At 32.5% G+C, this 17,373-nt stretch overlaps 5 protein-coding genes across 5 annotated transcripts; 2 read left to right on the top strand and 3 right to left on the bottom strand.

Moving 5' to 3' along the window:
• Positions 1–383: 383 nt before the first annotated feature.
• Positions 384–3,662, bottom strand: F4813DRAFT_131140 (uncharacterized protein). The gene is made up of 3 exons (XM_049238719.1): positions 3,178–3,662; positions 2,680–3,083; positions 384–2,626 (listed from the first exon to the last, which is right to left on the bottom strand). Exons 1-3 carry the CDS (start codon positions 3,393–3,395, stop codon positions 426–428), a joined length of 2,823 nt encoding a protein of 940 aa, XP_049098272.1. The 5' UTR covers positions 3,396–3,662; the 3' UTR covers positions 384–425.
• Positions 3,663–3,942: 280 nt separating this feature from the next.
• F4813DRAFT_363863 (FAD-binding domain-containing protein) lies at positions 3,943–6,963 on the bottom strand. The gene is made up of 6 exons (XM_049243756.1): positions 6,382–6,963; positions 5,903–6,296; positions 5,436–5,838; positions 5,303–5,383; positions 4,605–5,251; positions 3,943–4,449 (listed from the first exon to the last, which is right to left on the bottom strand). Exons 1-6 carry the CDS (start codon positions 6,473–6,475, stop codon positions 4,041–4,043), a joined length of 2,028 nt encoding a protein of 675 aa, XP_049098271.1. The 5' UTR covers positions 6,476–6,963; the 3' UTR covers positions 3,943–4,040.
• Positions 6,964–7,319: 356 nt separating this feature from the next.
• F4813DRAFT_363859 (phosphorylase family protein) lies at positions 7,320–8,976 on the top strand. Its single transcript, XM_049243755.1, has 3 exons — positions 7,320–7,607; positions 7,709–8,200; positions 8,259–8,976. Exons 1-3 carry the CDS (start codon positions 7,580–7,582, stop codon positions 8,660–8,662), a joined length of 924 nt encoding a protein of 307 aa, XP_049098270.1. The 5' UTR covers positions 7,320–7,579; the 3' UTR covers positions 8,663–8,976.
• A 28-nt stretch (positions 8,977–9,004) lies between these two features.
• On the top strand, positions 9,005–10,021 carry F4813DRAFT_131085 (Creatinase/aminopeptidase). Its single transcript, XM_049238716.1, has one exon. The coding sequence runs from the start codon at positions 9,165–9,167 to the stop codon at positions 9,852–9,854; it is 690 nt and encodes a 229-aa protein (XP_049098269.1). The 5' UTR covers positions 9,005–9,164; the 3' UTR covers positions 9,855–10,021.
• On the bottom strand, positions 9,915–10,492 carry F4813DRAFT_131057 (uncharacterized protein). Its single transcript, XM_049238715.1, has 2 exons — positions 10,355–10,492; positions 9,915–10,161 (listed from the first exon to the last, which is right to left on the bottom strand). The coding sequence occupies exons 1-2, from the start codon at positions 10,373–10,375 to the stop codon at positions 9,976–9,978; spliced, it is 207 nt and encodes a 68-aa protein (XP_049098268.1). The 5' UTR covers positions 10,376–10,492; the 3' UTR covers positions 9,915–9,975.
• Positions 10,493–17,373: the final 6,881 nt, after the last annotated feature.

Raw genomic sequence — 17,373 nt, 5'->3', positions numbered from 1 at the left:
CAACCTATCGATTTCGCAAATCATACCTTTGAAAAGCATTGATGCGCATGGCTCACTTGGTAGCTAAAAAGAAGGAGCACTTAAGCTTCTTTCATTACATGTCAAAATGCAATGTGTAATAAGCGAACCATACAATATCACTCTTACAAAATACTTGCCCTCGGGCTAGTGAGCCGAGTGAGTATCCCATATACACGGAGTGTTCTCTTCTCCTCACTGTTCGAGTGGCTCAACTGCTTGACTGATCATACGGCCGCAACAATAAGCTTTCCTAGTATCCCTTTTCCGACTACAAATACCGATCAAAGTTTTACTCCCCGTCCGATGCAACTCGTAGGATAACTACGGTTTTTATGATAATCCCATCCGCTCATGCCACCATTATGACCCTAATGTTTGGAAACCTTTACCTTTTTCCAGTCTAATCACATGAAGTCGTCATCCTCCGTGTCATCACCATCGGGAGAAATAGTCATCTTACCAGTCTTGTCAATAACAGTCAGCGCTAAGAGGTCATTAACAAGCTCCTCGCTACGACTCTTATTTTCCTCCAGCCTACTCCTTGAACTTGCACCATCCCCTACTACCTCGCCGACTTCTCCAGCGGGCGCGCTCGAGCTGCGCACCTGGACCCTAACCTCACCAGGGACGCCGTCTATCCTGACGCTCTGTGTTAAGTTGCTGCCGACAGGTGGACGCGCCACTGGCTGCCCTTGGTTGGCGCTGACGAGGCTCTGGAGGAATGCCGAGGCATCCGGACAGCCATCCATAAGCCATTTGAGGCAGAGCTGTGTGCGCTCACGGCAGAAGCGGTTGTTGTCGTCGTATAAACAGCAGTTAAGCAAGGCCACTATTCCGTTATGACGTAAAATTTGGAGCTGCACTGTCGGATTGCCAGGCGAGGATTGACCAGGCGGTGGCTGTAAGAGAGCGGCAAGTATAGATAAAACTTGGCCTTTGATACCCGACCAGGGGAACTCGTAGGGCGGATCGGATATTGGTGGTGGTGGAGGCGGAGGAGGTGGCGGATTATTGGATGATGACGCCTGGTGTGTTGATGTGGTAGTAGAGGGTGTGGCGGGAGGCTCGTTTCGTCGAGTGCCTGGGAATGGTGCTTTCTCCACCCCGGTATCAAGGCCCTCAAGCAACTTAAGGAGCTCATAGACAGCCTCGTAGTCGATGAGATGTTGACGAAGAGGATGGATATCTGCAACCGTGTAAAGAAAATCAAGGTATTGTACCAGACCGTCTTTGGCCCGCTCCAGATCCCAGTTATCAACTGGGAAGTCGGCGGGATCTAGTCGACCCTTACGGACCTCGCCCTGAATTTGCATCAAGGCGACGCATTCTGGGACGATACGGCTGCGGAAGAGACCATATAGATAGTTAAGCATCTTTCCGAGACGAACATCTTCGTTTGCGAGGATCTTTTCGACATCTTCTGCTTTTGTATCTGGGAAGGGATCATAATCCTTAGGGGGGAACAAAGCTGTGCGGAATAAATAAGTAATAAGCCGAAGTAGGACTGTTTGTGCTGGCGAAATGATATCCTTAGGGCTTCGAAGCGCCATCCATGCGTAGGGGATGAGCGAGTTTTCGTGAATCGCCTGCACTATCTGACTGCTAATCTGAAATATTAAAGACTGTTCATCCTTTTCCCATACGGCTATAAAGACAAGCATTTCCCTCAGGAGGTTCCTACCGCAGTCGGTGGCAAGAAAGATACGACAACGGGTTTGTTGCAAGTTCTCGCGGAATATAGTTAAACCAGAACCCGCTGAATCTAATATGCAAGATTTGACGATCATATGAAGTGCTTCTATCTGTTTAGGATCAAGGATATTTGGCACCTCGGTCAGAAGCCCAGTCATTGGCCCTTCACCATATGAATCGTCGTCATCAGCTTCTTCCTCATATTCATCGTACTCGGGGGCGAAGGCCTGACCCGACTGAGACGTCTGGCCTTGCCATTCAACACTGTGTTCTTCCTCTATATGATGCTCAATCGTATCATTCGGGTCCTCCTGTGGTTCGGTAGCTGCGTAGCGTTGCATGAGATTGGATTCGCATTCCTTAATGCGCTGAGGAACAGAGTCAACGGTTGAGTACATTGTCAGACTCCAGTCGTTTGAGTTGGGGACACGTGCACCGTACCACCACTTGTCGAGTTCATGCGATACACGGCCATATGCTCTATCCTGCTCAAACTTATCGGGTTCTTCGGAGTTCCACGTTGAAACCAATTCAGCAGCCTCGTCATACATATCCGGTTGCCACGCCCAGGTTTCAGGCGGGGTGTAATTCCAGGCTAGGAGATTCTCGTCATGGAGTAACCATTGATCCTTCTTTTCGGCGCTCTGAGCATGAAAATATTCCTTGCAAATGCTAATAGCAGCATCGCACATTCGCGACGATCTCTTTAGCCAGTTCGAAATTTCGTCTCGCAGGTGAATACTCCTAGGAGCTGGGTAATCCAGCACTGACTCATGCCGATCCTCTGGACCTGGGTTGCTCTCAGCGTCAGGAGATTCAATTAATACTTTGTACCAAAATAACATCTTATTGCGGTTATTCTTGGCAATCCAATTGTGAGCTTGCTGTAGGGATGTCACAAGGACCTTTTTACCTACTAAAGGTTAACTATGCAGATTATACCTACTGGCAAGGGGCTCCACGTACATAGTTCGGTGATCTCATTCAGCTTAGCCCTAGAGGCTTCATCTTCTGGCATTTCCCCATCAATTCCCTTGCTAGTCACGTTGACACAGAGACATATGGATTCATATACTTCATGGTCGAACTGGATAGCTGCGGACAGATCTTGAGGGACCTCTGGGTCGGTAGTGACAAGCAGATTTCGAGCAATATGCATGAGCTTGTTGAGCATCTGCAACGCCTCCTTTAAAGGCACGTAGTTCTTGATAATCAAAGCGGTAACCTCTGGGGTAGTGATGTCGAGGAATTTCGTTTGAACAAAAGGTTCCGATCGTACACCAAGAGACTTCTCATTGAGATCACATATTGCGGCGGATACAGCTCGACGTAGCCATATCCATACCCGCACATTTCTCGATAGGACTTCCCTACGATTAGAGTATTAGTAACATATTTATAGATTTTCCTTTCTTTTTTTTCCTTTGGTTCTGTTTTCCGAAGCTACCTCCTTGAGACACTTACCTAACGTCCTTGAAGGTATGCGTCTTCTCTAATGTTTTAGAGATAATACTAGTCACCTTAGCGATGGATTGGGGTCCCATTGCAGGAGACTGGTTGTAGTGACCTTCTAGACATATTAAAGCTGCCGAGAATATGCGCTCCTCGATGGAGTCGTCTCTCCACATCTTAGCAGTGTCGAGGTCTAACTGATTAATGAGTCCAGAAGGAGATGATGCCATGACAATATGTCTACAACCCCGGTAAGATTACCGCGCTCTCAGAACCTAGGCGATGACGCGCTGCCTGAAGGTGCAGGTAAAAAAAAATACAACATATACAGTGACCCGTCATAGATAGGTACCTAGGATGTGGCGGATCACGAAGTGGCAGATCGTGGCAGCTGAAAAGAACTAAAAAGAGAGACAAAGAAAATATGTGATTAAGACGTTAAGTGTGAAAATGCAATAACCTAACTTAGGTTAATCTAATGATTTGGGATGAAAAGTTCGGCATGGTGAGGTTGAACGGGTTTGCGGGTAGCATCAGGTGGGGCTGATATTTTATAAGTACATGTATTTGTTTAAGTGAATTCTATATTAATTAGCAGGGATTATTTGTTCCTTTCCATTTGCAAGGTATCGACCACTTATTCGATACACCGATACACCGATACACCGATACACCGGTATGTTTCTTAAAAACTTCACTTGCAACCAGACGGCTATTACGTCCCAGGACCTAAATACATAATATATCACAGAGAAAAGCACTAAAGAAGCATAATACCACCAAATTAATGTTGCATTTACTTCATTAAGATCAATACATACATTGGCTTCGAGATAAAGCACTAGGTCTCTAGGTTAACACCCCTCTTACACGAACTACCCATGAACCATCCTCATCGCCCCTTGCTGCGAGGGATTCGTCCCCTTTCGGCACAGCCGACTGTTCTGAGACGGCAAATTCCCAAAAATCCAATCAGACATCTCCCAGTCCTCTGAACCCACCGCATTCTGGGCGTAAAACACATCCCAAGGATCCAGCTTCTTCTTGAGCTCGTATAACCGATCATATTTGTTACCCCAGAATGACTGCTGGAAGTCGGGTTCGATATAGTCTGATTCGGAAAGGTAAGCTCCCGAACCGGGCGATACCGAACGCCATAACGATCCCCAGTCAGATGTCAAAACGTTACTCCATATTGTGATGAGTTCCGTATACATATCTTGAGTCCATGCCACGATGTCGATAGCGTGTAGCACAGTCTCACGCCAGGCCGGATTAACAGCACTATAACAAAATCAATAATTGTATGTTCCAATCGGGAAACTAGAAATTTTAAGTAAGTTCCGAGAAAAACATCTTCCTAATCAGCCCGATAAGGAGACGGTGATTCTCGGGACAAGTCGAAAGGAGGGCAAGAGGAATAACCTCAATTCACGTACTTATCAGGGTACCCGGACTTCGGGGCGGCAGCAACATTGTAGGCTGATACCACGCCACCATTGTCTATAACGTGACGAATAGCCTCAAAAGTAGATGACAGTTTCGTCGAATCCTTCCAATTTTCCCGTGGGAAAAGCCGGCTACCGTACCTAGCAAGATTCGACCCCCAAAGTTCGAGAGGGAAGCTAGTATTCCATGCGTCATAGAAGTTTGTGTATTCTTGATAAACTGGTTTCAGATCGATCCCGATGCTACCAATAGCCTTGAAGAAGGGGTCGGCAAGGACCTCCAATTCCGATTTAGACATGTTTGGAGCAAACCAAGGTGCCATATTCCAGACATAGTTTCCACTCGTAGCATTTAAGTCAAAATGAGCGTAGTTCCCAGCATCGGTGTAGTTAACAAAACCCTCGAAGTAAGCGCGAAAGGCTTTCCAGAACTGACCCATAGATACGTTCTCCCCTGTAGATAGACTAAATGTCATCGTTGAGACTGTAATCTCAGGAAACGCCTTGATCACCATAGATGTAACAACCCCATAAGTCGATCCACCGCCGCCTCGAAGAGCCCAAAAGAGATCGGGGTTTGAGGTTTCACTGGCTGTGAAGAAGCGACCGTCGGCTGTGACTATTTCCATAGAGAGGACCTGTCATGATTTTAGCCCACGCGGTTATAATGCCCGTGAAAATAAACCAACCTGGTCTGCTGCCATTCCATATAGACTTGACAAAGGAGAGTGGCCGCCACCTAGAATATACCCTCCTGTAAGCCCGACCGTCTGCAGATGGTATCGTTAGCTCTGTCCCCGGCGGAGTTAATAAACGCCTCACCTTCCCCTCAGCACCAACAATCGTAAGGTTGTAATTATGCGCTGCCTCGTATGCCTCAAATACTTGGACACCAGCTGCCATCTTGAAAGCTGGTCCTCTATACGACCCTTCTTCGTAGCTCTCGTAGTACTGGATGTCTTTCATGTTATGAGTCCAGAGAGAAAGAGCACCAGCTCCCGTACTCTTTGCGCTATAGTCATGCCCTGTATTTTTAATAACGAGTCGCAAGTTAAGGCTCCGCGCCAAGTTGATAGCTAGTTGGATTTGGGCGACAGTGGTTACATTAACCGACATCGTCGGGTATGCGCCAATAGTACAGTTCAGCGCAAATGGGTTTACTGTGTGCGGTACACATGACGTCCCTTCGAATAGGATTGCGTTGATAGAAGTTGGATCGTTCGTGCTTGGCCTCTTCAGCTCTGGCCCTAGAGTACAGCGCCGGGAAGGGGATGAGCGAATTAACTCACTGGATGTAAGAGTTATCTGACCAGTGAGATGTAATCTCAGCACACTTTGCCGCATCTTGATTCCCGTAGTCACTATAGCATGGCGAAGCAAACGGTTTGGTCTGAATAAGGCTGCCACCCAGGAGAAGGTCGAATACTCGGTTAGTAATACGACCAGGGAAAACAACAAATTCACCCGGGAAGGTTTTACAAGGCCCGATAATAGACTGATTAGGGGCGGTTGCAGGATCAGCAAACCCGAACAGGACTATGTTGGTTAATCCGAGGTTAGTGAGGTTTGCAAGGACAGCGTCAGTAAGCTGATGAGTTTCCCCGAGGAAGAGGTCGGCTGTCGCATTAGAGGATGAAGCATCGACGGGCGCGAAAGCAGGAGAAATGGTTGACTCATCGGCGTCTTCACGCATGAATATATCAGGTTAGTTTACTAGAAAATGTTTTTCATACATATTCAGATGTGATAGAATCGCAATCTGACTGACTGATGACTTGACCACCCACAACAATCGTCTGAGCAAACCCAAGCTGCGAGAACACCAATACATAGCACACTCTTAGTAACGTGTTGAAATACATTGTGATAAACGTAAGCTTAACAAAGCTCACGCGCGCCTAAAACAGAGATCAGTGATGTCTGAGTAGCTGAAGAAGTGAAAAGTTAACGGCTACCATGGGAAGCTATTACTACTGATAGCTCGTGCCCATCCCAACACCCCCCTCGTCACTTCTTCCGGCCATAAAGCATAGCACCATGACCACTGGTAGGTATATTATAGACCTAGGACTAAAATATCATCACTTAACCGACAATTTCCCCAAATGGAACCGATACAGGATGGGAGCGGGCACACATAAAATATTATTAGTCGGTCTCATTAGCCGGCATAGTGATTATTATCTAGCACCGGCAATTCGTCCTCAATGATCATCCAGTAGAGATCCTAAAATGCCTTGGGCCCGGTTGGCAGGGAAAGCGTCGAGCGTCGTGATTTGACATAAACGTTACGCGATGCGTCACTACATACATCCTCACAATACATTATATCCAATTTTCTCGAGGATCATTAAGACAGTTTAAACATATTAAAACTTACAAGAATGTCACGTTTATTAGGTATATCATATATAGTACTGTGGGGCGGGCGGGGCAAGTTGTTCCGGAGTTTAGCCTAGTCTTGCCCAACATAATTACATCCCCGCTTGTACTTAGAGAACTTAGAAAAGACAACCTCTTATGTGAACCTGAACTACACTATTACATTTCGGTGAGAGCTGCAGTACCTAATGTATGGAATTAATATTATATAATGAATATATAATGAAATCGCTAGAACCTCCTAACCTAGGTAAACATTAACTAATGATGAAATCCGTACTTGTAGTTTGCCCATTTGTAACATCAATCTGCTTATGGATCTATGTACTATTAGAGCACGTGGTAGCTACATGTACATAGGTACCACATATAAGATACCTGTGCATGTATCAGCATTCTCCACAGAGAGGGGCATCCTCTTATCGTAAATTTTATATCGCAATACAGCTGCAACAGTAGCAACAAGACCTATTATACATAAATACCACAGAACCTAATATTGACTTAAAGGTGTTTTGAAACGGCTTGAGAGGAAAGAAAATAATAATAATAAATACTTCACCGCTAAAAACTGGACCGAGACAATGTCTGATCTCCCTGAATCTTTCGACCGTGAGAATATCCCGAGTTGCCCCGCCCTCATCTCCATCATCCTCTTTTTAGCAGACAGTCTCGTCTGAGTTGCTAGCTAATACGATGGCTCATACTTACAGGGCCTGTCCATATCGCCGTCATAGGCGGGACGGGACTCTACAAGATCGACGGCTACACGCCCATCGCCCGTGTTAACCCATTAACGCCTTGGGGGTATCCATCCGCGCCCATCCTGATCCTCGAACATGGCGGCGTGCTTGTCGCGTTCCTAGCCCGTCATGGTGTTCACCACCAATACGCGCCTCATGAGATTCCTTCCCGGGCCAACATCGCAGCTCTGCGACGAATTGGGGTGCGCAGCGTTGTTGCCTTCTCTGCTGTAGGTTCCCTGCGCGAGGAGATCAAGCCTATGGACTTCGTTGTGCCGGACCAGGTTATCGACCGCACTAAGGGCGTTCGTCCTTCTACCTTCTTCGAGGATGGGCTTGTCGGCCACGTCCCCTTCGGCGACCCCTACGACGACAAGATTGCTCAGATCGTACGCCAATGCGCAAAGTCTATGCACGGTGATGGTGTAGTATTGCATGGCAGTGGAACTGCCATCTGTATGGGTAGGTACTGAAATAAACTACTAACTAGTATGCTTTACTAACTGTGCTCGATCATCAGAGGGCCCACAGTTCTCGACACGCGCCGAATCGAATCTGTACCGCTCCTGGGGGGGTTCGGTGATTAGCATGTCACTGCTACCGGAAGCTAAGTTGGCGAGAGAGGCAGAGATGGCGCTCCAGGTCATCTGCATGGCTACTGATTACGATTGCTGGCACACTACCGAAGATGTTGACGTATCCATGGTTATGCACTATATGGAAACCAACAGCAAAAATGCGCGGCGGCTGGTTGGTGCCGTGTTAGACGAGCTGTGCAAACACGAGAATAGCGAGTTGGTTACCGCCAAGCATTGGGAGGGTGCCAGTAAGAGTGCTGTGATGTTTTGCACTAAACCCGAGGGCCGGAATCCCGAGGCGTTGAAGAAGGTCCAGTACCTATTCCCGGGCTTCTTGGAAGAGTGATAGCCTCTCAAAACACTATAAGGAGCACAGAGGGGTGGTAAGATACCTAGACATAGATTATTCTCATAGATCACTCGACATAGATAGATATAGCGGCGCCGGTACTTTCATTGCGGTCGTATCGTAAGGTGCCTAGTTTTGTCGAGGTCAATACCTCAATACCATGTAGAGTTAAATTGGTGTAAAAAGAATCCGCCACAGCTCCTCAATGGAGACATACAAGGTCAAGTTTTAGTTATTACCTTATGTGAGGTGTGTTACATGAAGTACATGACGTTGCCAACATATATAGGTATGGATAAAATTATATGAGCTTTGATACGGGAATATGGTTTATACTTTTACCATATGCATACCTGCATAAAACCAATTAAAGATATCGGCAACTCCAGGCGTAATTTACCCCTCAATCACCTAATTGCAACTTTTTTACATTTCTACTCGGGTAGTCCTATTTTTGTACTACAACCTCAGAACACGGCTTTGTATAATAATCGACATCATGAGTGTGACAGAAAGTGAGCGAGCATCTTACCTCCTAGATGCCCAGAACAAAGCCGTCCAACTTTTTGAGGAGATAGAGGAGAAGCTTATCCGACCCGGCATTAGCGAGAAGACGCTGAGCGACGAGATCCATAAGCTTGGGACAGAACGCCATGGTGTTAAAACACATTGGCACAAAAGAGTTGTCAGAAGCGGACCCAATACCCTTTTACCATTTGAGGATAACCCACCTGATCGTATCATTGGGGAAGATGACATCCTATATGTCGACCTAGGACCAGTATTTGAGGCTTGGGAGGCCGACTTTGCACGTACCTTTGTGCTTGGCGATGACCCCAATAAGAAACGTCTACGCGACTCTCTTGCCCCAGTATGGAAAATAGTGAAATCTCGATACCAGGAGAATCTAGATATGACGGGCGAGCAATTGTATAACATTGCCTGCGAAGAAGCTCGAAATGCCGGTTGGGAATTCGGCGCTAAACTTGCTGGACACCTAGTCGGGCTCTTCCCACATGAACGTATTCCCCGGGACAAGATATCTCTTTATATTACCAAGGGGAACGACCAAAACATGAGCAATCCTGGCAAAGATGGAAATAAGCGGCACTGGATTCTTGAGATCCACCTTCGTGACAACGAAAACAAGGTCGCGGCTTTCTACGAGCAACTCTTGACGGTTGATTAGGCTAGTAAACGGCTGAGGTAAAAAGGGAAAGGGGAGATATTACGGAGGGATTGGCAGTCCAGTCTGGGCGGAGTAAAATAGTGAAGAATTCATACATAATTTTGTATTGGTTCTTAGAACATCATTTATAAACGATCAACCTAGCCACTACTGAATGGAGCAGCCCCCGATGGAATAAAACAAAATCCCTCTCTTCCCAATCGTGAGCATAAACGAGTTTCGGTTTCGGTGCGATGGCTGGACGTTGGAGCCGATATATGATTTCGCGGACTTCGCTGAGGTCGTTAATAACAATCCCGTTTGCCACCTAAAGAACAAGTTGGCCTGTTACTAGGTCACGCCAGCACATAGCTAGAATTTGGATCTTTTCTTGTTCGATAGGTGGTAGATCGTCCAGGGGTGTTCGAGCCCCTGTGTAACCATCCCCAGTCTATCAGAACGAGATTTTGCGTTGCTAATCCAAATATAAGGATGTGGCGCATACTAAACACAAGACGTACGAGCAAACTCTTTATCAGCATCAGAAAATAGATCGTACGTCGTATAACCCGAAACAAACACCGTGGTGCCTAAAGGAACTTGCAACTCGTCACCGGTTCCATTGACACAACAGCAAACCTGGCGGCAGCCTCCAGGAATTTTAACCGCAAGCTATGTAGTTACTCGCGCGGTGCAAGGGCGTATAGAGCAGCATCAATGTGCCACCAGTAGAAGCGAATGAAATCGAGATCATCTACAGCCGAAATGGCACTTGCATGGAAAGTTTTATAATGTGGATGCTTAAGCCGAATGTCTCTCAGACCTTCATATTTGGACACGAACCCAGTCCGGATAACTTGCGCATGAGGTTGATAAGGAATAGTTTTGAGATCTGGATCCAAGATGCTAGGCTGAGCATCGATTGTTTTTCCATGGTTGTACGAAGTTGCAGCGGGATGAAATCATTAAGTTAAACCACCATTACTAAGGCCACCCATTTCCCATTATATATATAAATTTATATATAAAATTGTTAAAAATCATTAATACTTATAACTTTATTAATTAATATGATATAAATATAAATTTTATATGATTAAATAAAAAACGTTTTAATAAAACTTTTAAATTTAAAATAAAATATATATTTTATTTATTTAAAAAATTATAAACGTTTATAAATTTTTGTAATAATTTTAAAAAGAATTATATAAAAAGAAAAAAAATTAAATTAAAAATATATATACATAACATTATAATAATTAAAAAGTAAAAAAAAAGATTATTTATTTTTTTATTTTTTAAATTAATTATAAACATATAAAATAATAAAATCATAATAATAAAATAATTATAACGATAAAATAATTTAACTTAATTTAAAAAAAATTATAATATAATTTTAATTTTTTATTTATTATAATTTTTAACATTTAATAACTTTATTTTATTAATAATTTAAAAGCTTTTAATATAATAAATCTTTTATTAATTATTTTATAAAGATTTAAATTAATATTAATATTATAAAATAATTTTATAATATTTAAAATTTTAAAGATTTATTTTATTTATTAATTAATATTTATTTTTATATTTAAAAACTTTATTAAACGTTAAATTAAAACAATAATTTAATTATAAAATTTTAAATTTTAATGGTTTAATTTTATTAAATTAATAACGTTATAATTATTTAAATTTTAAAATAAAATTTTAATTTGTTTTTAAATCGAACTTACTTTTTAATATATTTAATTAATTATTATTTTATTATAAACTTTTATTACTTTAATCGATTTATAATTACTTTATTATAAATTTTTTTAATTATTTAAGTCTTTTATAAAAAAGAATAAATTTACTTTATTAAAAGAATAAGTAAAAAATTATTATTTTTAAAATTATTATATTTTTTAAAATTATTATATTTTTTAAAAAAATATTTTTCTTTTTTTATAATATAAAAGTTATAATACAATTAAATATAATAAATAATTATAATTAAGTTAATATATTAAATTTTTAAATAAAATATTTAAAAATATAATTTTACTTAAAAGTATAATTAAAGTTATAAGAAATTTTATTATAAAATAAAATTATAAATAATAATATTATTAATTATAAAAATATAAAGTTAATTATTAAAATTTTAAATTTATATATATTAAAAATGAATTTTATTAAATAATTAATTATATATTTTATTAATATTTAAATAAAAAGTTTTAATATTATATAATGTTTTAATAATATCCGATATATTTGTTAATAACGTTAAAATTTAAAAATATTAAATATTAAAAAATTATAAAAAATTATATTATTTAAATTAATAATATTTTAATAAAATTAATTATATATAATTTAAAATTTTATAAAGTTAAATTAATTCATTAAATTTCAATTAATAGTTTATTATAAAAAATTTAATTAATTATAAATTATTAAACCATTTAAGTTTTTAATAACGTTAATAAAAATTATGTTATTATATAAAAATAATAATATAATTAATATTAATAATAATAAAAAAAGTTATAACGGTTAACTTTTTAATTTATTTTTTAATTTTATTAATATTAAAAAAATAATAAATTGTTAAATATATTATAACTTTTTAAATAATATTAAATTTAATATTAAATATTATTAATAATTTTTTATTAAAATATAAAATAATTAATGTAAATATTATAATATAATAAAATAAAAAATATATTTAAATATAATTACTATTAATAAAGATATTATTTTTAAAATGTTAATTTATTTATTAATATTATATGATAAATTAAAATAAATAAAATGTATAAAACGGTTATAATAATTTATATATATAAATTATATTAAAGAAAAGTTATAAATTAATATATAAATATATCTTTTAAATTAAATAAAATATTTATTGGATTGATTATGTATTATGTAATAATATAAAAGGGAATATAAATAACAATTATGTTTTGATTAGTTATATTATTTTTTAAAAAAGGGGTTTTTTTTAAGTAAGGAAAAATATTTATTATATAAATGTATAAATTGTACGTAAGCGGTATATATGGATATAATTTTAATTATATAATAAAGTTATATAATTGTTATTTTAATATTAATAATTTTTTTCGCGTTCTTATATAATTATATTTTTTTAAAATAAAAAGCTTAAACGTTAACTTAACGCGGTAAAAACGGGTTTTTTCGAAAAAAAATTATTTTCTTTTTTAGATTAATTTAAATTATTATTATTCTTTTACATAGTAATCTTTTTTATTTATTTATAATAGTTAAAAAATATTATATTAATATTTTTATAAAATAAGTTATTTTATATTAATAATATTATTATAATTTTATAAATTAACGGTTAAGTGTTAAGGAATTAAGTTTTTATTATTTCGAAATAAATAATAAGTAATTTTAAAGCGTTGGTTTTGTTTTTTGTTTAATTTATTATAATTATATTAATAAAATATTAATGTTATATTATTAATTAAAAATTATATATTAATTTATTAATTTATTATTATTATTTTATTAAAATAGTTGTTAAAATTTAAATTAATAATTTAAGTATTTATTTGGTAAATAGTATTATGTATAATGTGTAATATAGTTATTTATTAACGTTTTTAAAATATTATAAAAAATATATAAAAGGATTTTAAAAAATATTTATAATAAATAAAAAATGAAGGTTAAATAAATAAAATTTATATAATTTAATAATGTTGTAAGATTATTTAAAAGTGGGATAATTATTTAGTTAATATGGTTAAGGATATTTATATTAAGTTAAAAAATATTATTGTTAAGATTAAACTTCTTTGTAAAATGGTTAAATTATTCTTTATACGGTTTTTTAAGGTATATTTTAATTTATATATTATATTATTTTATTAATAATTCTTTTCTTTTTTAATAAATAAATAATTTTTATAATTAATTTTTAAATAATTTATTATATATTTCGTTATTGTTATTAAATATTGGGTTAAAATAGGAAAGAATTAGTAAAATTAAGTAATTTTGTAGATTTATTAAATTTTAATATTATAATAATATTTTTTTAATTATTTTAATTTTTTTTAATTTAATTTTTAAATTTTATAATAAAAAAGTTAATGTTAAAAATGTTTTTAAGATTTTATTAATGTTTATTTTTATTATTATATTAATTAGGTTATCTTTTTTATAAATTTATTTAATATTATATATTTTTTATTTTTTGTACGATTATTATAATAAAATAATATTAATTATTAATTATTTTTCTTTTATAGTTCTAAGTTTTATAATATATTTATATAATAAAAATAAGTTAATATATATAATAATAAGAATAAATAAAAGTATTAATTTATTAAAATTTTAATATTACTATAGATTTAATTGTTATTATTATATTTATTCCATAAATCATAACGTATATTTTATTTATTAAAATGTTTTTTATAATTTATTTATATTTTATTAAATTTTAGTAAATTAAATTGTTTTTTATTATAAAATTTTTATTGTTAATAATTTTATTAATAATAAATATTTTATAATTAATTTAAAAACTTAAATCTTTTTTATTTATAAATAATCCATTTATAAAAACAAATATTTTAATTGTTATAAAGTTTAATAAAATATATTAAAAACCTTATTAAAATTATTTAATTATTATTATAATTTTTTATTAAATTTAATAAATTTTTTTTTAAATTTTCAATATTAAGTTATTTTTAATATATTAAATATAACTTTTAATTAGTATATTATAACAATATATATACCGTAGGTTCTTTATTACACATACCGTTATAATGTGTTTTTTGTACCAATTTTAATAATTTTACGTATTTTTTATTACTTTATATACGGTTATAACCTTTATCGTTATTAACAAAATAGGCATAATATTATTAACTAACCTTAGGTATACTTTAAACATAAATAATATTAAAATTAAATTATTTGATTTTACAATATTATTAACTACCTTAACAGTTATTTATAAGATATGATATATGTTTATTTAAGTTTCTTAAAGGTTTTTTAATATGATTTTATATGTTTATTATAAAGGTTTATAATATTTCTTTAATTTTTCAATAAAGTTATATATTTTAATTAATATTTTTTATTATAACAAATAAGCCTTTTACGTTAATTATAATTTATTTACTATAAAATTTATATTTATATTAAATATTAAATTATTAAATAGTTTAAAATAATTATTTATTTATATTATTTATAATATATCTTACGTATATTTAATAATTATATCTTTTAAAAATTTTGCTACTTAAAATAATATTACCTTATTAATAATGTAAAATACTAGCTTGTTTTTAATATGTATTATATTAATATATACGATATAATTAAAATTAATAATATTTTTATCGTAAATTTAAACTATCTTAATGCATTTTCATATATTTAATATTAATAATAATATTTATTAATTTTATTATATTTTATGTTATTAAAAATGTTATAAAATTGTTTTATAGCGGGGTAATTAAATTATTAATAAAAGTATTAAACGTATTTCCATTTTTAAACAATAAGATAATTTTTAGTCTTGTAAGTTAAGATATTTTTTACGTTATTAAAAAATATACCCAATTTATTTATATTGTTAAAACATATTAAAAATAATATATTTACTTATATAATATAAAATTTAATAATCTTAAATAAAATCAACACGTTTATTATTCCTACATTTATATTATTTTTATTATTATTAAATTTAATTATATATATTTTAACTATTATTATATTTAATTTAATATATAAGTTTATTTTTTACAAGGCTTGTATTTAAAATCTTTTTCTTATTAATATTTTTATAGTTTTAATATTAAATATTATACCTTAAAATATATATAAATATCGGTTTTTTAAATAAAAAGTTATAAGTATTTCTTTTATAAAATTTATATCAATTATATTTAACCTTGTAAACGTATGGAAGATTATTTAATTTATTAAAATATTGGTTACACAATAACCGTTAATTTTATTTAATAAGATTACGTAATAAGACTATAATAACAATAATATAAATAAAATAGCTTAGCTTATTTCTTACTTCTATAAATTAAAAAAACAAATTTTTTTTATTAATAAAATATTAACTTTTTATTTATAATAATTCCAAATATTTAGTAGTTTTATTTTATTAATAACTTAAGGGCTTCTAATATTATATTATATTATAGTTTTTTTTTTAAATAATTAAAATAATAAATCTTTTATTAATTATTTTGTAAAAACTTAAACCATAAATACTTTAAAATAATTTTTAAACCGTAAATTTAAGTTTCGATTTTTTAAAATTATTAATTAAATTAATTAATATATTTTAATTTTCTTAAATTAAATCTACTTTTTAATATATTTAATTAATTATTATTTTATTACAAATTTATTTTTTTATATAATTATTTTATAATTATTTTATTATAAATTTAAATATTTAATATTTTTATAAATTTTTATTTTATTTTATTAAAATAAATAAATAAAAAAATAATATCTTTAAAATTACCGCATTTTTAAGAAAATATTTCTTTTATCTGTAATATAAAAACTATAATAAAATTAAATATAATAAATATTATTTTATATTAAAGCCTTTAAAATAATCAATATGCTAGGGATCATAATGAGTAGAAAATTGAAATTATATTCATAAAGAAGATAAAATCTTTTTAATTTATATAAATAAGAAATAAATTAAATTATCTTATTTATATTATTATTATTATAATTTTATTATATAATTTTATTATTATTTTTTTTTATAAAAAAGTTATAATATCTTTATTACTTACTTATAATATTATTATTAGCTAAAGTTATATTATAGTTAAAATTTAAATTCTTTTAAATTTACATATTTATATTTTAACTTTCTTTAAAATTAAAATTAATAATATAACCTATCCTACCCAAATTTTTAATTAAACTTCTTTAATAATATTATTATTCTCTTATTCCTTATTAATTATTATATAATTATAGATTTTCTTAATAAATTTATAAGATTTTTTTAATAAATTAATTAAACTTATAATAAATTTTTTTTTATATTTTATTAAATCTAAGATTTAAATTACGTTTTTAAATTAACCATACTTTTAAGCCTTAATAAAGATTTTTACTATATCTATTCCTATTACTAATTATTAAATATTTCTTTTTTATTTAATTATATTATATTCCTTTCTATTTAAACTATAATATAAATTATTAAATACTTCTTCCATCTTAACAAATTTATTATTTTATTATTTTTATCGTTTTATTATAAATTTTTAATTAATTAAAATCTTTTTTAAAATTTTATTAATAAATTCTTTTATTATTTTAATATTTCATTTGATTTTCTTACCATTATTATTATTATTATTTTAAATGATTATATATTTAAATTTATTATTATTTATATTATTTAAACCTGATAATATATTTTCAAGATTATATTATTAATTTTTTTCTATTTCTTCTTTATTATTATTAATTATAATTT

This window comes from Daldinia decipiens (assembly GCF_022478715.1).
Source record: "Daldinia decipiens strain CBS 113046 unplaced genomic scaffold F4813scaffold_23, whole genome shotgun sequence".
Taxonomy (NCBI): Eukaryota; Fungi; Ascomycota; class Sordariomycetes; order Xylariales; family Hypoxylaceae; genus Daldinia; species Daldinia decipiens.
This window is presented reverse-complemented; position numbering and strand designations above follow the sequence as displayed.